This window comes from Trachemys scripta, chromosome 10 (assembly GCF_013100865.1).
Source record: "Trachemys scripta elegans isolate TJP31775 chromosome 10, CAS_Tse_1.0, whole genome shotgun sequence".
Lineage (NCBI taxonomy): Eukaryota > Metazoa > Chordata > Testudines > Emydidae > Trachemys > Trachemys scripta.
In genome coordinates, this window is record NC_048307.1 from 43,126,241 (window position 1) to 43,150,058 (window position 23,818).

Below are 23,818 nucleotides of genomic sequence, written 5' to 3' on the forward strand. Positions count from 1 at the left end.
CAGATCAGGATTAAACAAAGACTGTGAATGGCTATCCAACTACAGAAACAGTTTCTCCTCCCTTGGTGTTCACACCTCAACTGCTAGCAGAGCACCTCACCCTCCCTGATTGAACTAACCTCGTTATCTCCACACTGATATATACCTGCCTCTGGAGATTTCCATTACTTGCATCTGAAGAAGTGAGGTTCTTACCCACGAAAGCTTATGCTCCCAGTACTTCTGTTAGTCTCAAAGGTGCCACAGGACCCTCTGTTGCTTTTTACAGATTCAGACTAACACGGCTACCCCTCTGATACATGGAAAACCAAGACAGCAAGGAGTCTGGTGGCACCTTAAAGACTAACAGATTTATTTGGGCATAAGCTTTCGTGAGTAAAAACCTCACTTCTTCGGATGCATAGAGTGAAAGTTACAGATGCAGGCATTATATACTGACACATGGAGAGCAGGGAGTTACTTCGCAAGTGGAGAACCAGTGTTGACAGGGCCAATTCAATCAGGGTGGGTGTAGTCCACTCCCAATAATAGATGAGGAGGTGTCGATTCCAGGAGAGGAAAAGCTGCTTCTATAATGAGCCAGCCACTCCCAGGCCCTATTCAAGCCACCAGACTCCTTGTTGTTGTTGTTTTTGTAGATACAGACTAACACGGCTACCCCCTGATACTGGAAAACCAAGGTGTGTTAAAAGTTGTCAATAGTCCCTGTAACTCCCCAGTGTGGCCAGTAAGGAAAGCAGATGGCCGTACGTGGAAACTGACTGTAGACTATCGGGAATTAAACAGGGTAACCCCACGTTTAGCACCAGTAGTAGCCAAGCACCAGGAGCTTATGGCAACTATCGATGGAGGTGCTCGCTGGTTCAACGTCCTGGACTTGGCAAATGCTTTCTTTAGCATACCAGTCAGGGAGGCTGACCAACATAAATTCGCTTTTACCTTTGAAGGGAAGCAATTAACATTCACACGTACTCCCCAAGGGTTACATAACAGCCCCACTATCTCTCACCAGTGGGTGTACGCTATGTGTCAGGCATTGGAGTGTTGTCGGAGCATCTTAAGTTACGTCGATGATATTCTAATAGCCAGAGACTTGGGAACAAAATCTATCTGCCCTTGAAGAAGTTATAAAGGCGATTCAAAACACCGGATTTAAAGTGAACCCTGAAAAGGCACAACTGGTCCAACAAACTGTGTCGTATTTGGGTATTACCTTGGGTCAAGAAGGGAAGTCCCTGAATAAGAACAGGGTAGAACTTATTACCAAACTGCCAGTCCCTAGAGATGTTTCCACTCTCCGGTCGTTTCTGGGATTAACTGGGTTTTCTCGTGAATTCATTGAGAACTATGCAGTAATTGCTAAGCCCTTATATCAGCTCCTTTAAAAGGGTGCCTCTTGGAGGTGTGGAACAGAAGAAGAAAATGCTTTTAATGATCTTAAAAAGGCTCTAGCAGCTGCACCAGCGCTAGCCTATCCAAAACAAGGCCTGCCATTTTACTTTCACCTTGCAACTACTCCGGCAAGCATTGGAGCTGTTTTGCTGCAAAAACAAGCTGGCCAGTTGAGACCGGTGACCTACCGTTCCAAAACTCTCAGTGAGGTGGAAGCGAGGTTTTCAGCTTACGAACGCGTGGTATTCGCCCTGGTATGGTCCCTAACACATTGGGAGTATCTAACTGGCACAGCTCCCATTGTGGTGTGTAAAAGCTCCCATTTAATCCAGTAAAATATGTCATCTCTGGAAGAATTAATGAGGGCAGGGTATCCTCACCACGGCTGGCAGGATGGACTCTGAGTCTGGTCAATCGGGATATTCATACTGAAAAGGTCCCCCATATGGGAATCCTTCCCTATGCTCTAATCACCGAAAAAGATGGGCACGAATGTCCGTTGCCAGATCTTGATTTAGACTTACTATCTCCCGTTCTTATTAGCAACATCCTGGGAAGAAGTACAAGGAAAAGGATTAACACTCTGGGCAGTCGATGGGAGTGCATATTATCACGACGGGCATCCTGTTGCAGGGTCTGCTGCAATCAAGGAGGGAACACAGCAAGTGTTGCAGGGTACAGTTAGGCCGCCATCGACCTAACTGCAGAATTAATTGTGGTACTGGCAGTATTGTCTGAGGTAGCACATGAGGAAAACATCTGTCTGTGTTCTGATTCTAGTTGGGTGGTTCAAGCCCTTACTAGCTGGCTTCCCATCTGGAAGAAAAGAGGAATGAACACCACAGATGGGAAGTCTGTCAAATATACATCTTATTTAAACCATGCTTGGCAGTTAGCTTCATCAAGAGAGGGTCATACCTATTTGTTGAAAGTAAAAGCCCATACAAAGGGGAGGTCGGTTCTGGCCATGCTCAACAATCAGGCCGATCAGCTAGCAAAACAAACTGCAAGGCTAGGATCAGAATATACATGGGATAAGACCCCTATTGCAGCTGCTGTAGTTAAGATGCCGTCTCCAGATGTGTCAGCAGGCCATGACATCTTGACCCTGCAAAACCAGGATAAAGATCTCCAGGCCTTTTTAACAGCAGGGAAACATCAAGGATATACTATATGTAAGGACAACAATGGATTGATTATACCAACATCACCGAACTGTGAATTACCTGTACTGGTTATGCCAGTAAGTCTACGAAAAGAACTAATGACTTTAGCTCATAGCCAGGGACACTATGTGGCATCCAAAACTCTGGAACGGATGTCCAGAGTGGCATGGTGGCCTAATATGAAGGAAGAAATAATTAATCATATTAAATCATGTCTTCGGTGTGTGGAAAATAACATCGATACCAGGCCCATCAAGCGTCCCATGTATCGCCATGTGGCGGATGGTCCCTGGTACCACCTTCAAATTGATTTCATAGGGCCCCTCCCTCGATCCAAAAAGGCTAACCTGTATTGTCTAGTAGTGGTAGATGTCTTTACGTGGTGGGTGGAGGCCTATCCTACAAGAAATGCCACGGCATTAACAACTACTCGGGTTCTACTGGAACAAACCTTTTCTCGATTCGGTATCCCATCAGAAATAGATTCAGACAGAGGACCACACTTTGTGGGTGAAATCACAAAAGCGCTGTGTGCAGACTTAAACATCAAACAGCGGTTGCACATAGCTGCTCACACGCAAAGTTCTGGTATCGTCGAGAGAGCTAAGAGAACCATCAAAACTGCTCTAAGGAAATTAATAGATGCGCAGGGAAGGGATTGGGATAACAAACTCCCATATATCCTAATGGCCATGTGATCTACTAAAACTGTGCATGGGTTTTCACCCCACGAGGTGTTAACTGGGAGAGTAATGCGTACCCCTGAACTTTGGTGGGTGGGAGGAGTCCCTCCGAATGAGTACCAACCTAGGGTGCAAATAGACTCATACATGCGACAGGTGCTGAACACCATCAGTAATATCCAACATCAGGTGGCTCTTCAATTAAAAGCCAACAACCAGGCCCTAACTACTCGCTTAGGCCACGTTAATGATGTAGGATGGGAAGTTGGTACAAAGGTAATGTTCCGGTATTATACAGAAAAAGGCCATGTCCTTAGTCCTCGTTGGATGGGTCCAGTTATTATAACAAACAGAGCAAGTACCTCTGTATATCAGGTTCGAATACCAGCAAAGAAGGGGACCAAGTTGAAGTGGTTCCATAGCAGCCAGTTAAAGGAATGGAAAGGAAATCAACCCATTTAACTGTGCTAATCATATTTTCTCTTCCACCCCTAGATCGACATGAGTACGATCGTCCTATTCTCTGTGTATATAGTTGGCATTGTATTTGTTAAGGTGGAAGCTTTTATTGATTTGGTTGAAGGTGACCATCTGTTCTGTATAACAGGGAGTCATTATGCCACAGAGGATCCCATGGCCACCCCGGATCCTTTGGAACAAAATGAACCTATTTCTGTTTTAATTATCAAGGAAGAACCGTACTGTGTGCTAAAATGGGTCAAAGAAAGACCAAACAAGGCAGGTATAATTCAAGCAATAATTTCAGAAACTTACCGTAACTATAAGGCTGCACCTGTGGGATGCATAGAAAAGCCAAAGATGTCATGTAAGTGGGAGATAGTAAAACCTCTGTTTGGGAATTGTACCAAAGTTAGGGTGCTCGACAGTTCTCAAATTTGTGGTTGCATTAAATTGGAAGTACCTAAGCATGTACCCATGGGGTGGATTTCTGGAAATATATCAGCTTTCTGGGTTCATGGAAGTCCTACTGCCATGTTCAGAATTAGTACTCCAGCACAGTCCTTCCTTCTCGGCTCTCAATGTAACGTTGCCTCTACACCTTGTTGTGATAGCTCGTCTATGCAGGGAAATGGTTGTAAAGTAGGAAGAGGTCTTTTCATTGCAAAATTTTCTACTAAAGTAAGATCAAAGTTAATTTTTCCTGTAAATAGTTATAATTGTGTAGAGAAGTTTAAAATTAACATTACAATGGCAGACTCTGGTAAATGGTCTATGGTAGGTCCCTATGGAATAGGAATAGATCAATTCGTTTTGGTTCTTCCTTCTCCTATTTCTAGTTTAATTGGTCCTGTGGTAATTAGGGAAGAAGCGAATCAAACAGTTATTACACATCCCCAGTTTGCGATAAAAAAATGTTTTAATCATCACTACCCCCTCTGTAATTAATTTATACCCGGCATGTGCTTTGTTTGTGCCATTATTAGACCTTGGGTGGGAAGCGTGGCTCGGTACAGTATCTACTGCCCACCTTAGACTCGAGACACAGCATCAATTTTGGGAGGAATTGGAACAGGGGTAGGAGTTGCAGGGCTTTTAAATTCTGGATCTGTGGCCAGTAAATTATCCAATCTAGGACATAGGTTGTCCGAATTAAAAGAACCTTTCTCAAATTCATTTAATTCCATCACTCATTTGAATCTGGACCTTATAGATACCCTTCACTCCTGGTATGCCATACAAGAGTTCAACTTTGATAAAGTGGTACAGGAATTGGGAAAGTTGCAAAGAGATTCTTCTGAGGCCATCTTATGTACTCAGATACAGATGTGGTTACAAATCATTTTGCATAATATCATTCGAGAGGGTTATAATGGAGTCATTGCTCCAGAAGTAAAGCAAGCCATCATAAATAAGGTTAGCCCCTTTGAACAAGAACATCATACATTTTGGAAAGTATTGCATTTTGCATATGATCCGAAGGCAAAAGGAATACAGTATATTATACTTACTGTTAGGGATGGAGAAAACTTACAAATCAGGCCAATAGTACCCCTGGGAATATATGTCAACCATACTCTTATGATTCCTCAGGACATCCCACCTTGGGTCACCTATAACAATCAGGAGTACCACCATATCATCATAGACTCATGCCAGTGGTATCCTTAAGCAGGGTACCTCTGTCCCTCAAAAGTATACAAAGGTCCTCATATATGTCTAGCTAAAGAGGGAAAATGCCATTATGGTTTCATGATACAAAATAATACCATGTCAGAGATAGTCGTCGTAAAACTGGGATGTGTTTGCATACGAAGTAAATGTCCAAAGTTTACTGTAAATCAAGTATATAATGTAATCAGTCCAAAGGACAGTAATCTGTGTTTATGCTCTGTCTTTACGTTGATGGGATGTGATATTAATTTCAATTCAAGAATGTGAGAAAGTCAACATTTATCATTATCTTATAAGCTATATAAGCATCTCAACCCAATCCATTTGGGAATGAATTTAAGTTTACTAAATCAGTTACTCAAACACCTTGAATTGGAAGCTAAATTAAACCAATTGCAACATCAAGGACAAATATTAGAAGCTACAGTCCATCATTCTATAAATTCCATCACTAATATATTAGATAGAGTGCAGAAAACAGCTACCTTTTCTTATTGGTGGCATCGCTTCTTTTCCTTCCCTGGAGAATCCTCCAATCTTGTAAATTGGATTTCTCATCCTTTGGTTATTATAGTTTTAATTGAAGTGGGTTTAGTTTTAACTATAACTGTACTTACTATTTGGGTCCACTGTAAATTTTATGCTATGTGACAATTCATTCATCAGGTAGGTCATAATTTGGCAAAGCCATAGGTGTCAGCAGTTACATCCTTTTAAAACAGGTGTAACACCAACAAGGAGGGGAAATGTTAATTTCAGTTTACATGTTTGCCAAATTATTAGGTATAAAAGTTAAATCAAAAGGCCATTTTCTTTTGGTAAAAGGACAAGGTGATCTCAATTTTGGGTCAGGTTCTTGTTCCTCAGAAAAGGCGGGAAAATGGAAAGAGCGGGAATCTGACCTTGCCCAGCAACAACAACAAAGAGTCTGGTGGCACCTTAAAGACTAACAGATTTATTTGGGCATAAGCTTTCGTGAGTAAAAACCTCACTTCAGCTCTCGTCCCCTAGTGCCCCTCCTCTACTTGCGCTACATTGATGACATCTTCATCATATGGACCCACGGAAAGGAGGCCCTTGAAGAATTCCACCTGGACTTCAACAATTTCCACCCCACCATCAACCTCAGCCTGGACCAGTCCACACAAGAGATCCACTTCCTGGACACTACAGTACAAATAAGTGATGGTCACATAAACACCACCCTATACCGGAAACCTACTGACCGCTATACGTACCTACATGCCTCCAGCTTCCATCCAAGACACATCATACGATCCATTGTCTACAGCCAAGCCCTAAGATACAACCGAATTTGCTCCAACCCCTCAGACAGAGACAAACACCTACAAGATCTTTATCAAGCATTCGTAAAACTACAATACCCACCTGGGGAAGTGAGGAAACAGATTGACAGAGCAAGACGGGTACCCAGAAATCACCTACTACAGGACAGGCCCAACAAGGACAATAACAGAACACCACTGGCCATCACATACAGCCCCCAGCTAAAACCTCTCCAGCGCATTATCCACGACCTACAACCTATCTTGGAAAATGATCCCTCACTCTCACAGACCTTGGGAGGCAGGCCAGTCCTTGCTTACAGACAACCCCCCAACCTGAAGCAAATACTCACCAGCAACTACACACCACACCACAGAAACACCAACCCAGGAACCTATCCCTGTAGCAAACCTCGTTGCCTACTCTGTCCCCATATCTACTCTGGCAACAGCATCAGAGGACCCAACCACATCAGCCACACCATCAGGGGCTCATTCACCTGCACATCCACTAATGTCATATGTGCCATCATGTGCCAGCAATGCCCCTCTGCCATGTACATTGGCCAAACCGGACAGTCCCTCCGCAAAAGAATAAATGGACACAAATCGGACATCAGGAATGGTAACATACACAAGCCAGTAAGTGAACACTTCAATCTCCCTGGTCATTCTATCACAGATTTAAAAGTCACTGTCATTGAACAAAAAAACTTCAGAAACAGACTTCAAAGAGAAACAGCAGAACTAAAATTCATTTGCAAATTCAACACCATTAATCTGGGCTTGAATAGGGATTGGGAGTGGCTGGCTCACTACAGAAGCAGCTTTTCCTCTCCTGGAATTGACACCTCCTCATCTATTATTGGGAGTGGACTACATCCACCCTGATTGAATTGGCCTTGTCAACACTGGTTCGCCACTTGTGAAGTAACTCCCTGCTCTCCATGTGTCTGTATATAATGCCTGCATCTGTAGCTTTCACTCTATGCATCCGAAGAAGTGAGGTTTTTACTCACGAAAGCTTATGCCCAAATAAATCTGTTAGTCTTTAAGGTGCCACCAGACTCTTTGTTGTTTTTGTAGATACAGACTAACACGGCTACCCCCTGATACTTGCCCAGCAACAGTTCCCTATAAAGACCAATGAGGGGAGGAGTCAGGAGCTTTTGGGCTCTTGAGCTTTTAAGCGGTCAGGAGTTCAAGTGCCCAGTTCTCTCTCTCGTAGTGCAGTACCATCTTGGCACTGACTATTGGCCTGCAATGGTTACTTACTAATTAAGTTGGGGTTGTTTGTTTGTTGTTTTGGGAAAGCAAACTTGCATACACGGACCTGGTCCGATTAAGTTAGATCAATCGTGCACTCAGGACGACGCAAAGCGGGTTAGGGTGGGACTTAATATAGGGATACATACCTGTCTATTTCATCTGTCGTCCACGGTCGGTGTTCATTGCTGGCTTCTGTCACCTGGATCCTGCAGTCTCGTTATCATGGACGTCTGTAAAGGTAGAAGAACATCTTGTATTATAAGTGCATGTGTGTGCCTGTGTGTTATTTGAATCTCCAAAATCATTAATCCACTCCTCTTTCCTTCCTTTCTTTGGTCCCTTAGTAAATAAAGTGTTGTTGGTTGTTTTCGTGTGTTATTCATTTGGAATCCAGCTCTGATAGATGGGCTTAAAAGGGGGACTCAGCAGGAGGTAAACTGTAAGGCTCCCCGAAGTCTTCTGATCAGATCGGCCTGAGAGAGATAAAAATCCTTACACAGGAAGTTTAGACTTTAAATTAGACGAAGGTTTCTAACCATCAGAGGAGTGAAGTTCTGGAACAGCCTTCCAAGGGGAGCAGTGGGGGCAAAAGACATATCTGGCTTCAAGACTAAGCTTGATAAATGTATGGAGGGATGGTATGATGGGATAGCCTAATTTTGGCAATTAATTGATCTTTGACTATTAGCGGTAAATATGCCCGATGGCCTGTAATGGGATGTTAGATGGGGTGGGATCTGAGTTACTACAGAGAATTCTTTCCTGGGTGTCTGGCTGGTGAGTCTTGCTCACATGCTCAGGGTTTAGCTGATCGCCATATTTGGGGTCAGGAAGGAATTTTCCTCCAGGGCAGATTAGCAGAGGCCCTGGGTTTTTTTCGCCTTCCTCTGCAGCGTGCGGCACGGGTCACTTGCTGGAGGATTCTCTGCACCTTGAAGTCTTTAAACCACTATTTGAGGACTTCAGTGGCTCAGACGTAGGTTAGGGGTTTGATGCAGGAGTGGGTGGATGATTCTGTGTTGTGCAGAAGGTCAGACTAGATGATCATAATGGTCCCTTCTCATCTTAAAGTCTATGACTCTATGACTCCATCAGGACCAGTATCCTGTCTTCTGACAGTGGCCGGTGCCAGATGTTTCTGTGACGAAGTGGGAATGTTCTTAATGTTTTCTCTGAATACTGTGTGGGTACTTCAGTTTCCCCTATGCATGTCTGAAGTATCTAGGTGGTGGAATAAGGGTGTGTAATTGTTGCAGAGCCCTAGAGGTTGGGAAATATCTCACCTTCTGACTTCACCACCTCAACCAAGCTTCACAATCATCATCGCTGTGTACCAGTATTAAATTGTTTGTTTAAAACTTATACTGTGTGTGTATATATATAAATTTTTTTTCACCAGACAAAAGACTATATATATATAGTCTTTTGTCTGGTGAAAAAAATTTCCCTGGAACCTAACCCCCCCTATTTACATGAATTCTTATGGGCAAATTGGATTCGCTTAACATCATTTCGCTTAAAGTTGCATTTTTCAGGAACATAACTACAACATTAAGTGAGGAATTACTGTATCTATACAGCCAATTATACTCTTAAGGTCTTGGAGTCAAGGCAGGTCACCAGGAGGTGTCATACCTCAGAGATGTTCCTTTCAGGCAGGAGATAACTGACACTATCTCCCCATCTGGCCATGTGTGTATTGTCTGCCTCACAGTGGAGGCCTCTAGGCAACATAAGAGATTGCAAAATCTACAAGATGAAAGAAACAGCGGGGGTAGGAGGGACAAGGGTCCTGATTATGAATAAAGACAAAGGATTGTTCTGGTGTATGTGGGGTAAATGGAAACACAGGGCACCCTTTGCCGAGGAGGCAAGCTGACAGTTTATCTGTCTCATAAAAAGAGCGTCACAGCCAACCTGGCTGTAAAGTGCTGCAAAGACTCTGGGTGTTATCTACTTGTTATCACTTGAATCTCTGGGCTTTGCTAAATAAACTTATCCTTGATTTCACTATCAACAAATCAAAGTGCTGTGTGTTAAGCAGAGTGATGATCTCAGGTGGGATGGGTAAGCTAGGGTGTGCTGGGTTTTGAAAGCAGCGGATCTGTGAATACTGCAAGTGTCCAGTGGATCAGGGGCTGGACACTCCAGGGAGGTGCTTGGAGGGCCCGTGGCCAGTGGCATTGGGGAGCTGACCCCCACCCAGCACAGACACAGCTTTCTCACACTAAGGGCAGGTGGTAGTGAGGTGCTTCACACCCTGGCTACTCCTGGGAAGAGTCACACTGGCCCTGGGGACCCACTGGGCTGTTCCCATGGGGGTGAGTTGTATGTCCTTACAGACGCTGACCCCAGGGGATTTTGGGGTCCCCACAATCTGACCTTCTCTGGGCCTCACCACAGTCCCCATCCCTTTGCAGGAACTGGTTGTGGTTCTGGGTGCCAGCGACTGCAGCTCTCCCTCTCCCGGGAGCTCAATAACAAGTCGAAGTCAGAAGCAGCTCCTGCCTAAGAACCTGAAATCGCAGAGGCACGAAACCACCCTACACTTCTGTCCACACTGGTGTTGCTCATGGGCACCTCTAGCTGGGACACAAAGCATGGGCTGGGCCCAGCTGCAGATATGATGAGGGAAAACCGCAAATTCCACCCCATCCCAGATCCCACTCATCCCTAGTTAAGGCTGCCCCCTGCCCCACTGAGTGAGAACTGACCTATTCCCATCCCCAGCCTGATACCCCCCCCCCAGCCTCTGTGCCCCCTGGGGATCCACCCAATCTCCCCAGCAAAGGCCCCAAAGAAACCACTGAGCTCCCGTCTGCCCAACAAAACAAGCTGGAAGTGGCTCCCATCCCACCTATGGCCCAGAGTACCAGGGTGCGAGTCCCTCCCCATCCCCAGAACAGGTCCTTCCGCAAGGACAAACACAAAGCAGCAGGAATCAGGGGACTCACCCCCAATCTGCACTATGGACACTTCTCAGTTCCCTCCCCATGGCTCAGCCCCCTCCAGCCCAATGGAAAAGCTGAAAAGAACAGCTGAGCAATGGATCCTACATCTAATTCTGGTCTGAAACCTGCTCAGGGGTCACAAGGCTTCTTGCCATCTTGTACATAGCAATATGTGATAGAAGAGGCAATAGCGATGTTTGGAGTTTGGACAGTGCAGTTCTGCTATTTCTCTGGAGCCCGCTCTTCTTATGTGATTAAATATTAGTACTGCTTTTGGACAGACCAGCCACCATAGAAATACAGGGTAAACTGAGGGTGGTTTCCTCCTCCTGAAATAGGAGCAAGGAAAAGAAAAAAAGTGTGTGTGTGAAGCTATGTGGCACTGTTATAAGGTGAAAAACAGAAGAAACTTAGGGGCCTGCCAACTCCAATATGCCCTGGATGTTGCCATGTGACTGATAAGTCATTTCCAGGGCAGTAGAGACAAGTCACGCTTCATGTTCCAGTCCAAAACCACATTTGTTTTATTTCATAGAATCATAGCATATCAGGGTTGGAAGGGACCTCAGGAGGTCATCTAGTCCAATCCCCTGCTCAAAGTAGGACCAATCCCCAACTAAATCATCCCAGCCAGGGTTTTGTCAAGCCGGGCCTTAAAAACCTCTAAGGAAGGAGATTCCACCACCTCCCTAGGCAACCCCTTCCAGTGCTCATGGTGTTCAAACTCTTCATTCCCTCCCAAGCAGCTCTCTTCATCATTGACATATTGTTTGCACTATTTTTCTGTCATTGCAAGTTACAGAGTCAACCAAGAGGCCTTTGGGAGCCATCTTTCAGCTGAACCTGTGAACTATAAGGCATTGCAGATTGCTACCAACACTGACAGTTCGGGGCTCCTTGAAAGGCTCCCCTGACAAGTGAGATTAATGATAGTGTCTAATCTGTAATTATAAAACCCAGACAGTAGTGTAGTCAAGTGTAAACAGAGTATTGGTATATCCATTAGGGGTGTAATTTTTTTTTACCAATATAGCTGTACAGCCCCTACATAGGACATAGCTATAAAGCTCTCTTACACTGGGACAGCACATTCTCCTTCCCATGGGGGAATAGCTGTATAAGGCTACATCTATGCTACAGAAGCAAAGCTACAACATGGCACTGTAGATGCTTCCTACCTCGATGGAAGGGGGCTTTCTGCCATTGTAATTAATCTATCTTGCTGGGAGGCAGTAGCTGGGTGGCAGATAGAATTCTTATGTCCCCCTAGCAGTGTCATGCGCCCTTAGTACAGTACTCAGCGCCTGCCTTGAACGACGCAGCTGGTTGATCTAATTTTTAAGTGCAAATGAAACCAGGCCCCAGTATAAGCAGCCTTGTGTGGTAAATGTGCACCATGTGGGTGGACTAGGCCCTCTAGAGGCTCTGTACCCTCCTGTAACAGGGGGCTAGGCGCTCCCCTACCCCCAGGGCAGGAGGCTGAAGGGTTAGAGGGAATGAGGTGTCCAGATGCTGTGGTGAGAGGCTGTGCAAGACCCTTGGCTCGATGGGGTGTGAAGCCGAGGCCCTGACCGGAGAACACCCTGCTTTCTAAGCCCCCCTGGACAGACTCCTGGGAGACCTCGTTCCTGCGGCCAGAACCCTGGACTCCACGGCCACGGCCACGGCCCCCGCCCCCACCCCCACCCCCTCTGGAGAAGCCCCACCCTCTCCGGTGGACGCTTCGCTCCTCTCAGTGGCCCGCGGGGGCGATTGTCACGCGGCTCGCCGTCACCTGACCAGTGTGGAGTCACATGACCGGTGCTGGTTGTCATGGCCGAGCTGGCGTTGGTGCTACTGCTGGTGGGGTTGGTGTCCACGGGCGCCGTGTGGCCACAACCCCAGCTGGTTCGCGAGTCGCCGGGTCGCTGCCGCCTGAGCCCCGGCCGGTTCCGGTTCGGCTACGCGCGCTCGTCGGCGGTGGGACCGGGATGTGCGGTGCTGGACCAGGCCTTCCGGCGCTACTGGCGGCTGCTACGCGACGCCGGCCCGCGCGCGCCAGGTGAGGGGCCCGAGGCCGCGGGGGCTCCACGGTTATAGCGCTTCTTGGTGGGGGGAGCGGTATGGTGAGGGGAGGCGGGGGCGGGCTGCCGTGGAGTTTGGAAGAGGGTTATGGTGAGAAGGGGATGGGGTGTGATGTTCTAGTGAAGCAGGGGGTATAGTCGGGGGAGGATGTGGTGAACTGCTTTAGAGTGGAAGGTGTGATCCTGCTGTACTAAATGGTTCCCCAGTGTGCGAAGCCCCCACATTTTGGTATTCCCAATGAAGACTTGAGGCTGGCAGGCCAGGTACCATCTTGCTTCCCCCGTGGTGCAGGTACTCAGCCTGGGCTGGGGTTTGTAGGAATACTGCAGACCAGAGTGCTTATATGTGTTGGGGTGCTTCACATTGCTACCTCCCTTCTGTTCGGGAAGCACAAAATAAAACACTAACTCCTTTTGTAAAGTGGGGTGCTTGGCTGGACTGGAGGCTGATGGGGCTGGGATAGCTTGCCCTATGTCAGCACTGGACATTGAATTAATGCATGTCAAGGGACTTCAAAACTCAAGACCAGTAGCACTATTTCCATGAAGTTTTAAAAGAGAGACCTATAGAGACACTTCTTCAGGCACACATCTTCCACTGCAGTCTTTGCAGCACTGGCAAACTTGAAATAAAAAATTACTACAAACAAAGATGCTACCGGCTTCATGACTCCTGATTCTGAGACTGAGGGAAATGGAGTGCTTTGGTTTATCACAATGTAGGTTAATAATGTGACTGTATTGACTAACCAGTAGCCCCTCTTCCTGTCAGTTGCAAAACTGCAGCCTTTGGGCAAGATGTCCTCAAAGTGTTTGCGTGTCTGATTATGAAAAGTGCATGCACTGGGTTGGCTTTTGGTTACAGCAGCCAAAAGTCTGTGCTTCCTGCTGGTCTGCATGGCCTTGTTCCTCAAGGCAGGTTTTACAGTTGGAAATTAACATGTATGGATAGAGGGCAACAAATAGCAGTTGCACAAAAATAATTCAGGTGATACTTTTAGATCACATCTATGGTATGTGTTTTATAATAATAGCTTATGGAACATCTGTGTTTGTAGTGAGTACTGGACTTGTTGGGCTGTAACACAGATCTATAGCTGTTATCCCACAAATACTACAAGCCAAAACCATGTTAGCCTAATTGGGGTAGGAGGCTGAGAGTGGGTACAGTTAGATTTGTATATATGAGCCCAGCTGCCTCTCCCTGGGTCACACAAGTAATATATAATTTCTTCCTTTAAATGCATGCACGTCTGTTTTCTGTCTTCTAAAAAGCTTAATCTTGTTAAATTTCATAGTAAGATTATATGTTGATAAACTGGGAGCCAAAGTGGGCTCCTCATTTAAAACGAACCCATGCACTAAAACATCTGGTACGGTGCTGTGAATTCTGAGTTTTCAAGACATTGGAAAGTAAGTTGCTTCAACCCTCCTAATGGGTCCCTTCCCTTGACTCATACCCAAACTGGCTTCCTTTGAGACCAAAACTGGCTATTAGTTGTCTATTGGAGTCTAGTAGCCCCAGTCATAGATTAAGGTCCATTGTACTAGTTGCTGAATGAAAATAATACCTAGTTCTTACATCAGACTTTTCGTCAGTATCTGTCAAAGTGCTTCACAAAGGAGGTCAGTAACATTATCCTCATTTACCAGATGGAGAAACTGGAGCACGGGAAGGTAAAATGACTTGCCCAAGGTCACCCTGCAGGCTAGTGCTAGAGCTGGAGTAAAACCCAGGTCTTCTAATTCCTAGTTCAGTGTTCTCCCTGCACCAAAGTGTTAACAATTTTAACATAAAACTGTAAGAAACACAAACAAAATCACGCTGAGATGTCAGGTTAAACATTTGTAACAGATATCCCAATCCTTAATACCAGATGAAGCACAGCAGTGACTTGGCAAACATCTCCTGAACATGTGTATATAAAATTCAAGCACACTCAAACAATACACTGTAGATTGTTTAAATAAAAGAAGCTTGTTCTGGTTTATTAAAGTCAATGATTACCAAACCTCCGCCCCCAAGCCTCCAGACAGGTGAACAAAGCAGTTTCACTCCCCATCTCACTTCCTGGATCTTGTTCGTCAGTTCTGTCAAACACAGGCAGACACTAGATCCCATTTTCATTGGCAATCCAGTCTTAATTCTAAGAGTGATGATAAATTGACCATACCTGATTAACTATGGAAGTAACCTGAACACTCATTGAGCTCTCATCTGTATGGGATGAGGCTGCTGAATTGGCCTGTGTGTTCTGTTATGAATTACATTCCTCCCTTTTGTGCATGGGCCTCAAGGTGCTTCATAAATATCAATGAATTAACCTGTACTGCCCATCAGGGAAGTGTCACCCCCATTCTACAGATGGAGAAACAGGCAGAGCTGACAGGCCAGATCCTTGCTTAACGCCAAGTCAATGAGAGTTAGGTGCTTAAGTGCCTTTGAGGATCTGGATGTAAGTGACTTGCCCAAACTCATAACTGTTTATAAGTATGGGAACAGAATCCAGAGCAGTCCTCCACACTAGACTTCAACTACTCGCCCATGCTCCTGCTCTGAAGATGAAAGTGGCACTTATTTTATTCCACCCACACCCCCTTTGGGTGTTCACAGGGTGTGATGGTAACCTAGGCATAGATGGTGTGAGGCCTACAATTCTGGTAAGTGTGCTTGTAACCCAAGGTCAGTACTTGGAGGATTGCCCTTTATTGGAGTTCATTACTGTTGTAAATATAGGAGGGCATTCACTGCAGGAGAATGTGTCTAGTCCAGAGGTCCCCAAAGTGTGGGATAGGCCCTCATAGGGGGTGTAGAGAAATGTTGGGGAGAGGGTGCGGTGGGCCTGGGCCAGCCCCTATGGGGGGCAGGGAGGGAACACCACCCAGCCCCTCTCAGCTCTGCTCCAGTCCTGTCCCCAGCCACCTCCTGGCCTCGTTCCCAGCCTCGGCACAACTTCGCCCTCGGCCACTGGCCGCAGTTCTGTTCCCAGTCCAGGGCTGAGGCTGGGGTGGGAGCAGAGCACCTGGCTGTGGGTCTGGCTGTCGGCTCCCACCGCAGCCCTCCTACAGCTCCGCTCCCCCGCCCAGGCTTGGCCACTGGCCCCGCTCCCAGCCCAAGACCCACTCCCAGCTCTGGCCCCAGCCTTGGCCCCTTTACCCCTGTCCACGTCTCCCCCCATCCCCTTGGGCAGATGGTTGTAGACAGGGGTGGGGGGTGACCTTCAAAAGTTTGGGGACTACTGGTCTAGTCTCTTATTAAAACAAGCTGGGTCAGTTCCAGGCCTTCATGCTGTCAGTGCAGAGGCAATAAGGAATCAGCTGCCTCACTTCGCTCTCTGGGAGGGTTCTATGTGTGAATACGTTCTCTGTCGCTTTCTCCTTGGGTCTCTTGGTTTCTTTCATTCTCTTCAAATCCCATCCATGGAATCGGGGGTTCTACTTTTTACCTTGCTTCCCCGCCCCTCCCTTGTGGTGGCTGCTGCTGCTGTAACTGCACCAGCTTTGGTTTTCTCCACTGTCTCAGCTCTTTCCCTTTCTAGCACAGCCCTGGCCCTGAACATGCTGCTCGCTATTTGAAGAGTAGTTGAAAGGATTCCCCTCCACATGTTACCCCTCACAAAGGCATCTGTATCCTCAGCACATTCTCTCCGTCCAGGAGCACCTGCTTTGGTAGGGGAAATTGTCAAGCACCCCTGTCCCCAAGACAAAAAGCAAGGTTTTTCTAATCCTGGCAGGAAGGGGACATGACTTACTCCCGAGTTCATGCTACACGATCAAGTGCTGAAGGGCAGAAACTTGGTGTGGGATGGCTCATGACTTCCCAGTAAGCTGATACCTTTTTGTTGTGGCTGTGGTCATGTCCTCCAGAATCTAAACTTCCATTTAAAAATATTCCCCTAGCCCTTGTTGTCATGATAGCTCAGTGGTATGAGCATTGGCCTGCTAAACCCAGGGTTGTGAGTTCAATCCTTGAGGGAGCCATTTAGGGATCTGGGGCAAAAATCTGTCTGGGGATTGGTCCTGCTTGAGGTTTTTAAGGTCAGGCTTGACAAAGTCCTGGATGGGATGATTTAGTTGGTGTTGGTCCTGTTTTGAGCAGCGGGTTGGGCTAGCTGACCTCCTGAGGTCCCCTCCAACCCAGATATTCTATGACAAGATCTCTGTGTGGCTTAAAATCTCATCTCTTTTACCAACAGAAGTTGGTCCAATAAAAGATCTTACTTCATCTGCCTTGTCTTGCTAATATTCTTGGACTAACATGGCTACAACTACATTGAAAACAAAGAATAAAACCATTATTCACACTTCACCATCTATACCAGCAGGAAAATATGACCATCAAATCACTTGGAACATTTCTTAGTGTTTGGGCTCGTGATTGTGTGTGCCCACATCTTCCTCCTCAGCTTCAACATGTCTTTGCATTCTTTCCAAAGTACAGTGGCTCATGCAGCGCTCAAATTACTCCCTTGTGACTTGTCTAATTGTGTTGATTTAAAAAAAAAATCTTATTGCAAGGTTTTGTTAGCTATAACAGAGAAAAGGGAAAAATCCAAGCCATATATGGAAAGGAATATTGTGTTCCATTGAACTAGTGTTGAAGTGGAGTTCCAGTTAGAAAGGGGCCTAGTGATCATATTTCAGAGAGTTGGGGAGACTTCAATGTGGATTAGCTACTTATTCAAAATGTGCCCATGCAGAACTCTGATCTAGTTGGTCTGGATTATTTGTATTTGGAGTGAGCATCCAGTGCCCACAAACTAAACCCTCTGTGAGCTCCCCAAAGTATTCCCATCTACTCAACCTCCTCTTGCCCTCGTTGAAAGAACCTGTTCAAACAAATAAACTTTGCAGCCTGACCACCTGGTTGCTAAACTTGGCCTTTGGCAGATGGAGGAGTTGTTTCACACTGATACTGAGAACACCCTCCCAGCAGTACTCTCTCATCCACACAGGCGGCTGTAAACTCAAATTGCCTTAGCTGGTGGCAGCTGTCATGGTATCAGGTGGTGAGAGAGGCAGTTGCTTAGGTAGTCAGAACCCCAACCATTTAAGGGTTTGTAGGTCATAGAAAATCTGGGTTGGAAGGGACCGCAGGAGGTCATCTAGTCCAACACCCTGCTCAAAGCAGGACCAATCCCCAACTAAATCATTCCAGCCAGGGCTTTGTCAAGCCTGACCTTAATAACCTCTAAGGAAGGAGATTCCACCACCTCCCTAGGTAACCCATTCCAGTAGTTCACTACCCTCCTAGTGAAAAAGTTTTTCCTAATATCCAACCTAAACCTCCCCCACTGCAACTTGAGACCATTACTCCTTGTTCTGTCATCTGGTACAGGTGAGAACAGTCTAGATCCATCCTCTTTGGAACCCCCTTTCAGGTAGTTGAAAGCAGCTATCAAATCCCCCCTCATTCTTCTCTTCTGCAGATTAAATAATCCCAGTTCATAGACTCATAGACTTTAAGGTCAGAAGGGACCATTATGATCATCTGGTCTGACCCCCTGCATGCTGCAGGCCACAAAACCGTCCCTACCCTTCCCTTGACTCTGCTGATGAAGTCCCCAAATCCTGTGTTTTAGTGACTTCAATTGGCAGAGAACCCTCCTGCCAGCGATCCCTGCCCCATGCTGCGGAGGAAGGCGAAAAACCTCCAGGGCCTCAGCCAATCTACCCTGGAGGAAAATTCCTTCCCGACCCCAAATATGGCGATCAGCAAGACCCCGAGCATGTAGGCAAGAGTCACCAGCCTGACCCTTGTTAGCCATTATACTATTTACCTTCCATTACTCTGTATTCCTCAGCTAATATGTTTTACCATTAAACCATTCCCTCCATAAACTTATCTAACTTAATCTTAAAACCAGACAGGTCCCTCGCCCCCACCGTTTCCCTCGGAAGGCCGTTCCAATATTTCACCCCTCTGACGGTCAGAAACCTTCGTCTAATTTCAAGCCTAAACTTCCCCACGGCCAGTTTATATCCATTCGTTCTCGTGTCCACATTAGTACTAAGCTGGAATAATTCCTCTCCCTCCCTTGTATTTATCCCTCTGATATATTTAAAGAGAGCAATCATATCCCCCCTCAGCCTTCGTTTCGTCAGACTAAACAACCCGAGCTCCTCTAGTCTCTTTTCATACGACAGGTTTTCCATTCCTCTGATCATCCTAGTGGTCCTTCTCTGCACCCGTTCCAATTTGAGTTCATCTTTTTTAAACATGGGAGACCAGAACTGCACACAGTACTCCAAATGAGGTCTCACCAGCGCCTTATACAACGGAAGCAGCACCTCCTTATCCCTACTAGATATCCCTCGCCTAATGCATCCCAAGACCGCATTGGCTTTTTTCACCGCCAGTTCCCTCAGCTCTCCTCATAAGTCATGTGCTCCAGCCCCCTAATCATTTTTGTTGCCCTCCACTGGACTCTTTCCAATTTTTCCACATCCTTCTTGTAGTATGGAGCCCAAAACTGGACACAGTACTCCAGATGAGGCCTCACCAACGCCAAATAGAGGGGAATGATCACGTCCTTCTAGCTGCTGGCAGTGCTCCTACTTATACAGCCCAAAATGCCGTTAGCCTTCTTGCCAACAAGGGCACACTGTTGACTCATATCCAGCTTCTCATCTACTGCAATCCCTAGTCTTTTTCTGCAGAACTGCTGCCTAGCCAATCGGTCCCTAGTCTGTAGCAGTGCATGGGATTCTTCCATCCTAAGTGCAGGACTCTGCACTTGTCCTTGTTGAACCTCATCAGATTTCTTTTGGCCCAATCCTCTAATTATATCCCTCTGTGTCCTATCCCTACCCTCCAGCGTATCTACCACTCCTCTCAGTTTAGTGTCATCTGCAAACTTGCTGAAGGTACAATGTACGCCATCCTCCAGATCATTAATGAAGATATTGAACAAAACCGGCCCCAGGACCGACCCTTGGGGCACTTCGCTTGATACCGGCTGCCAACTAGACATGGAGCCATTGATCACTGCCCATTAAGCCCGACGATCTAGCCAGCTTTCTATCCGTCTTATAGTGAAGTCCATTCTTCCAGCCCATACTTTAACTTGCTGGCAAGAATGCTGTGGAAGACCATATCAAAAGCTTTGCTAAAGTCAAGGAATAACACATCCACTGCTTTCCCCTCATCCACAGAGCCAGTTATCTCGTCAAAAGGCAATTAGGTTAGTCAGGCATGACTTGCCCTTGGTGAATCCATGCTGCCTGTTCCTGATCACTTTCCTCTCCTCTAAGTGCTTCAGAATTGATTTCTTGAGGACCTGCTCCATGATTTTTCCAGGGACTGAGGTGAGGCTGACTGGCCTCTAGTTTCCCAGATCCTCCTCCTTCCCTTTTTAAAAGATGGGCACTACATTAGCCTTTTTCCAGTCATCTGGGACCTCCCCCGATCGCCATGAGTTTTCAAAGATAATGGCCGATGGCTCTGCAATCACATCCGCCAACTCCTTTAGCATCCTCGGATGCAGTGCATCCGGCCCCAGGGACTTGTGCTTGTCCAGCTCTTCTAAATAGTCCTGAACCACTTCCTTCTCTACAGAGGGCTGATCACCTCCTCTCCATACTGTGCTGCCCAGTGCAGCAGTCTGGGAGCTGACCTTCTTCATGAAGACAGAGGCAAAAAAAGCATTGAGTACATTAGCTTTTTCAACATCTTTTGTCACTAGGTTGCCTCCCTCATTCAGTAAGGGGCCCACACTTTCCTTGACCACCTTGTTGCTAACATACCTGAAGAAACCCTTCTTGTTACTCTTAATATCCCTTGCTAGCTGCAACTCCAAGTGTGATTTGGCCTTCCTGATTTCACTCCTGCATGCCTGAGCAATATTTTTATACTCCTCCCTGGTCATTTCCACTTCTTGTAAGCTGCTTTTTTGTGTTTAAGATCAGCAAGGATTTCACTGTTAAGCAAGGCTGGTTGCCTGCCATATTTACTATTCTTTCTACATATCGGGATGGTTTGTTCCTGCAACCTCAATAAGGATTCTTTAAAATACAGCCAGCTCTCCTGGACTCCTTTCCCCCTCATGTTATTCTCCCAGGGGATCCTGCCCATCAGTTCCCTGCGGGAGTCAAAGTCTGCTTTTCTGAAGTCCAGGGTCTGTATTCTGCTGCTCTCCTTTCTTCCTTGTGTCAGGATCCTGAACTCGACCATCTCATGGTCACTGCTTCCCAGGTTCCCATCCACTTTTGCTTCCCCTACTAATTCTTCCCTGTTTGTGAGCAGCAGGTCAAGAAGAGCTCTGCCCCTAGTTGGTTCCTCCAGCACTTGCACCAGGAAATTGTCCCCTACACTTTCCAAAAACTTGTCTGTGCCCTGCTGTATTGCTCTCCCTGCCAATATCTGGGTGATTGAAGTCCCCCATGAGAACCAGGGCCTGTGATCTAGTAACTTCTGTTACTTGCCTGAAGAAAGCAAACAACATCAAACCCAACGTCTTAAACTCCTGGAAATCAGGTGTGGCCAGTGCAGGTCTCAGGACCCTGCACTCCCGGCTCTAATCATCCTTGATGCTTCACTGATCCTAATTTGCTGTGATTGTGTGTTTTTTTTTTTTTAAGATTCTTGCTTGTGTTCCAGGCCTTGACAATAGCTGATTCATACAACAACTTCCTGGCACTGCTTTTAGCCTGGATCCTTGGCCAACAGGGTTATTATGTGATTGTCTCCATGTCCCAGAGCTGGTCTCAGCTCAAATGGTGAGCATGTCCCCTTCCCTCTGGATGCCGGCTTTATCTATGTTTTTCAAAGGGGTGTGGTTGCTCTGCTGCTTGCTGCTCTCTGACAGTCAAACATACTCTTTCTAGCTGAGATCCATGGGGCTGGCTGGGTGGGACTCCGCTGCAGGCCCTGCTTGGTTATTGTTGCCCCATTAAATTCCTTGCTGGCTGAGGATCTCGTCCTATCCTGGGGATGGCCCTCCCTCAAAGGCATATGGGTGCACTTTGCTCTGCTGATGATCACTGCACTCTCTGTATTAGAGGATTATCTGCGTTCAGTGGGGTTGGTTGCTAGATCTCACTGGGATGAGGTTGTCGGGAGAGATTCCATCAAGGCTCAGTGCTTTCTTTACATAACCCACTTCTGTTGCATGTAGCATTCCCCTTCACATGCTCCTTGGAGAGCTGGGGCAGTGGTTTTCGTTTTTCTCTGGGACAGGTTAGAATCGTATGGGCTGTTTGGCTAGTGGGTGCCCTGCCAGCTCTCGGTTCATCATTGAGCAGACAACTCTACTGCTTCTCGGCGAGCCTGCTTCAAGAACAGCTGATGCCTGATGGAAAATTCTGAAAGGCCTTTGCATTAGAAACAGTTCTGCCCTTATTGGTTCAGCCTTGCAAGAGCAGAACCACAGCTATTGTTCTGCACTTGGAGAGAGCTGTTTATAGCCTGCACTATTAGCCTGCACTCTGCCTACTCAAAAAGAAGTCCATCTAAAAAAATCCCTTATTCACCTGACTCGATTCTCCACTTGACTAGGCTGGGAAATACTGTCCCTTGTTTCTCTTGGTCCCAGGAAGAGTCCTGGGGTGAGCCAAGGCCCTACCTCTTCAGTTCATTGCTGTGTCTCTCCCTCCAGTAGTGGGGTTGTGTGAAAGGGACATTCCCATCCCTGATACACTCAGGGATCTGGGTTTTCTGCTTTGCCTAGCCTGGCCAATGTGGCAGCCTTTGTTACTGACCTCTCTGTATTTGGGAGTTAAATTAAAAAACTTGCCACCCACCCCTTCTTCCCTCCTCATATCCTACAATCTGTCATGGAAGTATTTTTTGTGATTCCTTAGAACTACTCTGCAAACTCTAGCTCACAGCACGTGGTCCCTCATGCCATCTGAATACTTGGTGGGCCAGAGCCCTTGGGAAGTCTTAGTCTCTGTAACTGTGTGCACTCTCATTTGGATCCTTTAGCATGTTGGTCCCCTTCATCTTCAGCCAAAGTGTGTTGGCACTGGTTCCCCCCATGAGTTAATGGTCCGGGAGGGGAGTAGCCAATGGTGCTGGTTAAAGTGGACAAAGTATGAGCAGTTGCCATTGGGCCTGGTGGGCAGCATCTCTTTCTACTCTAGAGCTGAGCTCTTTCTGAGCTGAGACTGGACATAGCTGATCATGGTTCCCAGTAGTGGCTTTACATTACGGCCCCTCAATTAATCATCCTTGAGATTGCTTTGGACAGTCCCACCCTTTGCTCAGCTTGGCCTAGCTGCTCCCATTGGAGTCAGTGAGTGTTTTTGCCCAGGGACTCCAGGGGGAGCAGAGTTAGGCCGATAATGGGTACTTTGGAAAATCCCACCCCAAAATCAAAACTGGGCACTGGTTTGCAGGAAGGAGTGACTAGGGCTCTCACCTGGTGGGCCACCAAGTACCACTGTATCCTCGTCGCTCTTTAACTTGGCTGGGCCTATTTTCCTCTGATCCTGTTGTTGCCTTGGCCAACCACATGAGGGGGGCCTGATCAGTGGGGACTCTCCCTTCTAATTTCATTGGATTGGGGCCTGGTGATAAGATTCCATTCCATAAGCCTCTTGATGCACTCGGAGATGCATTATCATCTTCCACCACAATGTTTGGAAATGGGGAGGAATGCCCTGGGGCCTGTGTCTCCGTCCAAGGACCCTGCAGCCCCTGAGACTGTCTAATACAGACGTGGGCAAACTATGGCCCACGGGCCACATCCGGCCCCTGGGACCATTCTGCCTGGCCCATGAGCTCCCAGCTGGGGAGCCTAGTCCCCGGCCCCTCCCCCGCAGCCACGGGCCACGCTCTGGCCCGCCGCTCTTGCTGGGTAGTGTGGGGAGCGCAGCTCCTGCTGCTTGTACGGGGACAGGGAGCGGGGGGGTGGGGGTGGGTAAGGAGGTGGG

General features: G+C 46.9%; 1 protein-coding gene and 1 long non-coding RNA gene across 2 annotated transcripts in view; one reads left to right on the top strand and one right to left on the bottom strand.

The window, feature by feature from the left end:
* The window catches only part of LOC117883746, a 26,059-nt gene extending 13,320 nt beyond the window's left edge, over positions 1 to 12,739 (bottom strand). The window contains exons 1-3 of the long non-coding RNA XR_004647380.1: positions 12,655 to 12,739; positions 8,076 to 8,159; positions 5,212 to 5,313 (exon numbers count right to left, since the gene is read on the bottom strand). This is a non-coding gene — a long non-coding RNA (uncharacterized LOC117883746). The remainder of the gene's footprint in view (positions 1 to 5,211; positions 5,314 to 8,075; positions 8,160 to 12,654) is intronic.
* HEXA (hexosaminidase subunit alpha) overlaps positions 12,644 to 23,818 on the top strand; it is a 36,461-nt gene continuing 25,286 nt past the window's right edge. Inside the window, exon 1 of the mRNA XM_034783447.1 lies at positions 12,644 to 12,921. Within this exon, the coding sequence (XP_034639338.1) occupies positions 12,693 to 12,921 (229 nt within the window). The 5' untranslated portion in view covers positions 12,644 to 12,692. The remainder of the gene's footprint in view (positions 12,922 to 23,818) is intronic.